Genomic DNA, 9,628 nt, shown 5'->3' with positions numbered 1-9,628 from the left:
TAAAGGTACGCTTTATCATCTCGGTTTGTCACTAACGCGTTCCCTATGTAGACGTTGTCACCTGCGTCTATCAGAGGTACGTACCCTTCGGTTAACTCAGTTTTTTCGAGATTGATACGGATGCCAAGCCGTGTCCTCGATGGAATTACGATAACATCTTCCGGATTTTCGACCTTTTCCTTTCCTTTAAGAGGTTCGGAAATTTCCGCCGTTAAATCGGATTTTGTATAACCGACACACCCATTAGATTCTACATCCAGGAGCGGTAAAACCTCGGTGCCTAGTTCGGTCTCCGCGAGTTTGTCGCAGTTGCCAGTCTGCGCTCTATACGGAGTCGTTTTTTCCTGCTGGTTTAGGAATGGGATTTGTACGTTACCGAATTCTAATGTGCCCTTATCGAAATTTATCTGAGCTCGATTTTCATTGAAGAACTGGGATCCTATTATTCCGTCCTGTGGAATTGGTAAATTTTCCGGAACTATATGGAATTGAGCTTCGGTTCCTATTACGTTTATGGGAACTTCCCCCATAGTTTCTACGCACGCGGGGACTATTCCGCTAAGATTAAATTTCTTTTGTTCGTTTATTTCAATTTCTGCCCTTACACAGTTATTTTTTATAATGTTCAGGTCGGAGCCTGTATCCAACATGAAAGTACTCGGATTTTGTAACTCGCTCGCTTCTAATTTGATCGTGGGGATTGTACTCTCTGGATTTATGATCGTATTGATTGATTTGTCATCGGAATTTTGAGGCGGATCTATAATTATTTGTTCCATATCGCTTGTAGCCAACGTCACTAGTTTTCTATCGGTACGCCCTGTATAATAGATAAGGTGCGGTTGGGCATTTTGAGAGCCTCCGAGGTCGCACCGTCGTTCGGCAGGCTCTCCCCGTTTCCCGAAAATGAGACTCGATTTTCTCGCGGTATTTGATTTGATCTATCATTTCGCTGTTTAATTGGACATTCGCTGATTGAGTGACCGTAATTTTTGCAATATCGACAGTTTTCGCGTGGTTGTTCTGTCTGGTATTCTTCAGGTCGGTTCGAGTTGTAGGGCTGATAATTTGTTTGCGGAGTATAACGCGTTTGTCTAAACATTTGATTATCGTCGTACTGATTTGGACGCTGGTTTCCCTGTCTGAAATTTGGTTGTGACCTCTGTGGGCTAGGGTCCCTTGGATAAGTTCTTCCGCGGTACGAGTTATTGCTGGGATAAATGTTTCCGCGGTATTGATTGTTCCCTTGATAGCGATTTTCGCGATACTGATTATTTCTAGGATAACCTTGTTGATTAGGGGAGTTCGACCTTCGATTACTGTAATTGTCTTGGTTACTAAAATTCGGAAGTCCCTGTTGCCGATTGGGACGATTTTCTCTTGAATCGTAACCGGGTTGCGGTTGGTAATTTATTTGACGATTTTGATATTTCGGAAATTGATTTCTCGAGTTAGTATTATTTTGAAGTTGGTAGGTGTTCGAGTTACGTCGGGGATCCGAATAAGTATCTCTCGAATTATAATTATTCCGATAGTCTGCTCGATTACCTTGGATGACATAAGTTTGATTCCGAGGTTTACGGTGGTCGTAATAGCTTTTATCCGAATTGTATGTGCAATCGTATTTATCGTGGTCGTTTGCTCCACATACAACGCAATTATATGGTTGAAACATCGCGTAATTTATTGTAGCGTCCTGAATTGTGCTAGGTTGATCTCCTCGTCTGAGTTGGATTTTAATTTTCTCCTGTTTTTCTATTTTCATAGCCGCGTCGACCAGTTCTTTCAGAGTACCGGGTATTGTGGGGATTTTTCCGTCGATTTCAGGTCTTAATCCGCGCAGAAAAGCGGCTTTGCCGTCCGCTTCGGTATTTCGCGTAAAAATTTCGAAATCGTCTGTACGTTGTTCTTGCAAGAATGCCTGTCTTATATTTTCCATCGCTTCGCGTACCCTTGAGGCGTACGTCACGACGTCTTCATTCTGTCTTTGGAAAATTTTCCCTAGTTCACCCTGACACAGATTAACGGATTTCGCTGGTCCATAAAGCTCATTTATTCGCGCGGTTAATTCGTCTATGGTGTCGAACCGTTCGTTCTCGATCACACGTCGAGCTACTCCCTTGATTTTATTACGTATTATTCGCGCGAGGCTTAATTCAACTTGAGGCGGGACCATTTCGCGTGCATCCTTGCATCCCTGCACAAAACTTCTAACCTGGGACGGATTGCCGTCAAACACTGGGACTGCCTCTAAGGCATCCTTAATTGAGATATAATGATAAGTCGGTGCGGGTAAGGCGGTTGCGCCTGTACTTGCAACGGGTTCGCTCACCATTTTAAATTCCTGAGGAATCTTAATATGTGTTTGGGATTGGTTTTCCGAATCAGGCGTTTGAATAAGTATTTGAGTGGGTTTTTCTGTTTTTCTCGAGTTCTCCGGAGAATTTTTATTCGTTGAATTAGAGTTTTGGCTGGAGATTTGCGACTGTTCAGGAGTTAGTCCTGAGGTTCCCGACGCGTTCGTCTCCACTAAATTTTCTAATTGTCCTTCGAATAATTGGGTGCCCTGCGTACTAACTTGTGATCTGAGTCGTCGGTCTGAAGGCGGACTATGTACTACGGCTGTGCGTTTTTTATCGGTAGGAGGGTCTTCCTTTCCCATTTAATGTTGGGATTGCACAATCTTTTGTTAATAAGGTTTATTTTAAATTTTAGATCCCGTGTCGGAGAAAAAGGAGGTAGGAATCGTTGGAAGTTTGAACGGGAGGTATTTAGAAAGAATTTTCGCCTTTTTCCTAATCTTTGCGTCTTCTTCGCTAATCGTTCTGGGTCGCGTTGGGGGCTCGAACAGCTTATTTCTTTCTTTTATTCGTTCTTCTGTATCTCCCTCGTAATAGCAAATATCTTCAGAAGTTCCGATGGTGTGGTTAGAATTCTGTGGTTTATTGAGATAAGGCTCCTTTACAGAGTCTGGGATTTCGTGCGGATCGCTTAATATAATCGGCTGAGTATATTGTTCCCAAAGCTTCGCTATGGTTCCGCGTTTTCCTCCGTTTATTTCGTTCGATTTCGGGAGCATTCGTTATGAGAACAAAGGGTATTTGTCAGAGATTTCGATGAAAGGTTGAAAACTTGGTTCGACAGGGTATTTCGATGAAAACGAGGGATCTCGGTGATACAAGGTCCCAGTAGTTGCGATATTGAAGAAATATTTGAATGGGAAATTTCCAGAGCGGATGGAAAAATTCTTGATTGACTCATTGATTTTTAGGATTTTGGCGAGTTAACGGATATTAAAATTCGGGTTTATTTAGTCATTTTATTAAATCGAGCGAGATTAGGGTGATTTTCGGCTCGTGTCGGTAGCGCGCAAAAATTCCGCCGTCCGTCGGTCGCTACTCGCGTCACAAAAAGTTTTTCGCGATTATAACGTTTGGTTTCCCGGCCGATGCACCAGAAAATTTTTATATGATATGTGACGTCGGAACGGTACCTAGTGGAAATCTCCAGATGTTAGACACCGGAAACATTCACACGCAGCTACAGCCAGACTCACATCAGTAGTTTGGGTCACCAATTACCGATTAAGTATTGAAATACACCGGACAACGGGCATTCTGTCGCTCTAATCGAACGAACCGAAGAGGGAGAAATTGTTGGATAAAAGATTTAATTTGGCTTACCTTTTCGAGAGTATTCGGGATGCGATGACTTGTAGATTGGTGAGAGGTTTTAGCGGAATAACTGACTTTAATATTTTGGATATTTTGACTAACTTGGTTTATTTTATAAGTTTTGATATTTAAAAGTCACAAACGCAGAGTTACACTTTGTAAGATCTTAAACTTAGTATGACAAAATGGATTTTAAGTTCGCTGAACTTTTGGGCAGAGTAACGTTGTATGAAAGTTTTAATGCAAAAGGCTAAAGGATTTTACCGCGAGACTGTACCGGAACTAGATGACGAATCTGGAGGTAGAAACACAAGAGAGCGATCGAGTGATCGGTCGCCCTTTTTATAGGGGTCGATCGTTGCGCAGAACGATCCCCCTCTCTAGTTTTTTGGTCACCTTTGCGCACCTCCCCTCTTTTTCTAGGAATTTCTAATTAGGTCACGACATCCTCGCGCATACACGCCCGTTATCTTAGTTCTTTAGCTATTACTATATCGTAGGTTTTTACGTATGGTGTATCGCTGTTTGGTGCGGTGGTGTAGGTGCGTGGACTTGGTTCCGTAGTTCTCCGAACTGCGTGGGCTTTTCGTTGTGGCGCCAGCCCCCTTTGTGGCGCCAGCCCCTTTTGTGGCGCCAGCCCCCTTTCTGGCGCCCCTCAGCCACTTAACTTCTTCCTGCCTACCTCTTAATGTTTTTGCTATCTTGTTCGTTACAAAGCCCATATTTCATTCTGGTTACCTGTCGTTTGTTAGTTTTACAGCTATATCTATATAGAATTACATATGTATTATAGTCGACTACCGTCGTTGTTAACCTGGAGTACAATAGCTATTGTTTATGAACATAGTTTGTTATTTGTTTAACATTATTAGAATCGCGCTGCTGCGAATATCCTTAGTTGTTTGTGTTATAATTATCTTAACAGATTTAGAGTATTTAGTAGTTTGATGATTCATAGCTTTAGAGCAGGTTTACATGTGTGCTTTTGTATATGATTCCCTTCTGTAGTTGTTCATTCTTATATTGATATGAATCGGCTTGGAAGCTTCTAGAACGTTTTCGTTTCGTCGGTAAGTTTCCTAATGTATTCTCTAGGTAAGGCTCTGTATGGTTCCACATTGGAGATCTGCATTGCCTTCAAAACGTAGCGCGTGTTGCCTACAATACGGCGTTGCGGAATAAGGTATAGTTCATGCTGGGTAATTAGCATTCACGGTTTGATGGTTTTGCAGTCTCTGGTTTTGTGGGTTATTGCAGCAGTGCTATCTTTACATTATATTGGTTATGCGTTTATCTATGGTTTTACAGTCTTCTATACTCCAGGCTATATAGTGAAGCGTATATTGCTTATAGTATAGCTCTCAGCTCCAAATGCACAAATGGCATTGTTGAGTGCTATATAATAATTGGGTATAATTGTGTTAGTTAATTATAGTGTTAATATGATATATAATAACGCATAATAGTATTATAGTTCTCTGTAGTACGAAGATCTCGTAACATGGTTTTTAAGCCTCGGCTAGTAAATTTCATAGTTATTTCCATCTAGGGATATTCCAAATAGTTAGACAGTTGTTTTAATTTCTTATGGTTACAAGATTCTCGTATTTCGAGTTTGGTTAGTTGATAAAAGTAACATGCAGTAATAATAGTCGATAAAACATACGGTCGTTCCGGTCGGATGTTACAGTATATTGAGGGAATCCACTGGTGTTCGGTGGGAACTCCCACGACTATAAGAGAGCTAGTAAAGTGTTAATATAAAGTGAAAGAGATCATGAGCATTCTCAGTTCTGATTTTGATACTTACAGATACGTGAATATAATTGTTACGTTGTGCTGTCTGGTACAGAAGAAAAGTGTTATTTAATTAAAAAGCATTAATGTATTAACATTTGAAATCTGGTAGAACTCTTCAATATTGAGCTAGATCACAAGACTGGACAGCTTAGAGCCCCCATAAACACGGTCCAACATCAACGTGCTGTACTGTACGCGTAGGTACTCAATGATGCAATGAGCTATACCATCCTAAGCACTGCTGAGTATTTTATCAACCGTAATAATTAATTTCACAGAAGAAAATGAAGATATCAATATTTGCCATCGTAGCCGTAACAGTGATCCTTATTTCGGCTGAGGTAATAAATGTTGAAGCTGGACTGGTGGGCGTTGGACTTTGCTACGCCGGCTGCGCGACGCTCGCCGTCGCATGCTTTAGTGCAGCTGGTGCCATATTCGGCGTCGCAAAAATTGCCCAGATCAATGCATCACCAGCCCTAGGAAAATGCAATTCGGCATTCAGTTCTTGCGAATCTGCCTGTGTTGGAGCATTTCGTTGATCTAGACGTGTCATCTAGATGTATCGTAGTCCGAAGGTCGTTGCTGACCAAATCATTAATGAAAGCTGCAATAAAAACTCGTAAAATATCTCACTGTTGAATGTATTTCACCGTTGTTTGCCGCCTTATCGATATTCACTTTTCACGCTCGATAACATTCACCACTTGCCTGTTCCGTCCCAAGTTCCATTTGTCCCGTTGTAACCTAACCTGATTCAACCCAATTCAACCTAGCTGATAATAATGTATGCCTATGCATAAGTATGTATACACATGGCAATACTGAGAGTACCAATATAGACTCATTGTCAGTCAACTGAAGAACATAGTCTTTAGTCAACACATCAGGATTTATGTACTAGGGTTATACACAATTGCCATGTATGGCTTTATTCTGTTATTGGTTAATTATCACGTTTACTTATTAACATAAAATTAAGTAGCTGTGATTTAAAAATATCGAGACAAACAGTTTTCGATATGGATATCGGTGAACTATTATCATACAAGGTAATTATTCAAGTATTTTTAAAGGTTACCAAAGTTGGGTGATGTTTAGCTTTCAATCTGAACAGTAAAGTTTCTTACGCTTATTGTATTACTTTCGTTACTATACTTAAGCTACTTATTAACGATATTCACACTACAAGTGTGTGTCAGTAACATAACCTGCCAATCTCTGAGACACTGGTGGTTATTGTCGTTAGATAAGGGTGCGCTCACTGCATTACTGTCATTAGCTGATAAACCTGCAAGTTATGATAATTTCTGTTGGAGTAGGTTGGGTTTTATGTAAGGAATTAACTTTTAGCCACCCAATACACCGAAACGACCAGTACATGGAGATGAAGAAGATGAGGATAACTGGGAAAATGCTAAACGATCAAAGCGTGTGATTAAAACGCCATATCATCCTCGTCAGCGACAGATTAATGAAGGTGATCTCACTCCAGCTGTTAGCAAAGAACCTCCTACACCAATCAGAGCTGCACTTCCAGCTCCAGCCAATGATGTTGTCGAACCTCAGTTGACAGAAAAAGAAAAACAAGAGATTATCAAGTATGTAGAGACGGAAGCAGCAGAGGTTGAAGCTTTAGATGAAGCCACGCTAAAGCGAATGATTCTGTTGTTTGAAAAACGAGCTCTTCGGAATCAAGAGATGCGGGTGAAATTTCCAGATCAACCAGAAAAGTGAGTTAGCATTTACCCAATTATTTGTGAAAACAAACTACCAAATGTCATTTTACCATTCTGTCTTTTCTAGGTTCATGGAATCTGAGTTGGAGCTACATGAAACATTGCAAGAACTAAATGTAGTAGCAACAGCCCCAGACCTCTACCCGATAATGGTAGAACTTGGTGCTGTGGCTTCCATGCTAGAGCTTCTTTCTCATGAAAATACAGACATTGCTGTTGGGGTGGCTGATCTGCTGCAAGAGCTTACAGATGTTGATATTTTGCATGAAAGCCAGGAGGGTGCAGATATCCTTATAGATTCGTTGCTGGAACAGCAAGTATGTGCCCTTTTAGTGCAAAATTTAGAAAGGCTTGATGAGAGTGTAAAGGAAGAAAGCGACGGAGTTCACAATACTTTGGGTAATATTCAATAAAACAGCAAGATGATTATTACAATATGGACGTATAAAGTTGATCTAAGTTCAATTAGGACATGAAATTATTAGGGATATTTATTTTTGATCTTAGTTGTCACCTTTACCTAAAGGGTTATTCCTTAATTTTTTTCAAGCCATATTCGAAAATCTGCTCGAGTTCAGACCAGACCTCTGCGTAGATGCAGGTAAACAAGGACTCCTCCAGTGGCTACTACGAAGAATCAAGGTGAAGGCTCCATTTGATGGAAATAAGCTATATGCCAGTGAACTGCTGTCCATACTTGTTCAACAAACACCTGAGAATAGGTTGCTGCTTGGGGATTTGGATGGAATAGATGCTCTTTTACAACAACTCGCTGTAAGGGTTTTGCTGTTTTCTAACTATATTGGAATTAATCTCGATGAAAGAATAACAGATGCAAACCCGTTCACTGTAATCCTTTAGTTCTACAAGCGTCACGATCCTCGAACAGCGGAGGAACAAGAAATGATGGAGAATCTTTTCAATGTTTTGTGCTCCAGTCTAATGGCAACGATAAATCGAGAACGCTTCCTCCGTGGCGAAGGACTCCAGCTCATGAATCTAATGTTACGTGAGAAGAAAATGTCTCGTAATGGATCTCTAAAGGTACCACGTATATTGAGAAATTTATGGAAAGTTGTCACAGCCATTGACACAGATTTCCGGTTTCTAGACAGGGGTTTATATTACAGGTACTGGACCACGCTATGAATGGGCCAGATGGAAAGGACAATTGCATGAAATTCGTAGATATACTGGGATTAAGAACAATTTTTCCATTGTTCATGAAAACACCAACTAAGAATCGAAAGAAAATACTCACAACGGAAGAGCATGAAGGTAGTTACATCATTTTTATTTACTACTGTTCCCCTCCTGCTGAACTCACCATTCTGTCTTGTTCCCACCACCATGTATTTATTCAGAGCACGTCGTTTCCATTATCGCAAGTATGCTGAGGAATTGTAAAGGAGCACAGAGACAGCGTCTGATAAGCAAATTCACAGAAAACGATTTTGAAAAAGTCGACAGACTGATGGAGCTTCATTTTAAATACCTAGAAAAAGTAGAGGAGGTCGAAAGAGATACAAAGGCAAGTCGTAACTGTAACTAGCTATTGTTCACTTTTGTAATAATCTATAAATTAATATCAAAACTGACATTACTTACCTTGATTATACCAATTTTTAATCGCTACAAATTTGTGTATGTGTGGGATTTAATCAGTGGATATTTTCTATTCCTGATATTATTTAAAATTTCTAATTTACAGGATGACGAAGAAGAGGAAGAATCTTACATGAGGAGACTGGACGGAGGATTATTCATTCTCCAGTTAGTAGATTACGTTTTATTGGAAGCCTGTACTGGCTGTCCACCAACAGTGAAACAACGTGTAACGAGAATTCTCGCACAAAGACGAGCATCTCTCAAGACCATAAGGCACATTATGAGAGGTATAATAGACAGCTCATATTGTGAATTCGCACTCCCAATACCCTTTTCTCTCTTTCTACAATATGAAGGAGACAACATAGAAATCGTTTCTTTTCTTAATTTCTACAGAATATGCGGGTAATCTTGGTGATGCTGGTGACAATGAGTGGAGAGAGGCGGAACAGCAACATATTTTGCAATTGATCGACAAGTTCTGATGTCTACCTGCCTCGCGATTTTCACCCTTTACATTCATCAGAGGATTCTCACACATTACCCAATTGTGTTCACACGTAATTAGAGATGTAGAAAAATCCACTGTACATCGGCTAAAATCGAAAAATTTACAGATTATTGCAATCACGTAGTATTAATCACATTTGCATTTAATTTACATCATTAATAAGAATGAATTGTCAGTAAACGTGATGCGCTGTTTTTGTAGGTAGTTTTGTTGCGATTCTATTAGTGTAACTCCTACTGACCAGCTTATCTTGCATCTCAATGCCAATAAAATCGAAGTGAGTCATAATATGTCTA

The 9,628-nt window shown here is 40.3% G+C and overlaps 1 protein-coding gene across 1 annotated transcript; it reads left to right on the top strand.

Moving 5' to 3' along the window:
* The first annotated feature begins 6,259 nt into the window (after nucleotides 1–6,259).
* Nucleotides 6,260–9,620, top strand: LOC124298923 (beta-catenin-like protein 1). The gene is made up of 9 exons (XM_046751598.1): nucleotides 6,260–6,526; nucleotides 6,828–7,207; nucleotides 7,281–7,612; nucleotides 7,764–7,987; nucleotides 8,075–8,257; nucleotides 8,344–8,491; nucleotides 8,578–8,744; nucleotides 8,925–9,108; nucleotides 9,218–9,620. Exons 1-9 carry the CDS (start codon nucleotides 6,497–6,499, stop codon nucleotides 9,304–9,306), a joined length of 1,737 nt encoding a protein of 578 aa, XP_046607554.1. The 5' UTR covers nucleotides 6,260–6,496; the 3' UTR covers nucleotides 9,307–9,620.
* The last annotated feature ends 8 nt before the right edge of the window (nucleotides 9,621–9,628 follow it).

Source organism: Neodiprion virginianus, chromosome 2 (assembly GCF_021901495.1).
Source record: "Neodiprion virginianus isolate iyNeoVirg1 chromosome 2, iyNeoVirg1.1, whole genome shotgun sequence".
NCBI classification, from domain to species: Eukaryota; Metazoa; Arthropoda; class Insecta; order Hymenoptera; family Diprionidae; genus Neodiprion; species Neodiprion virginianus.
This window is presented reverse-complemented; position numbering and strand designations above follow the sequence as displayed.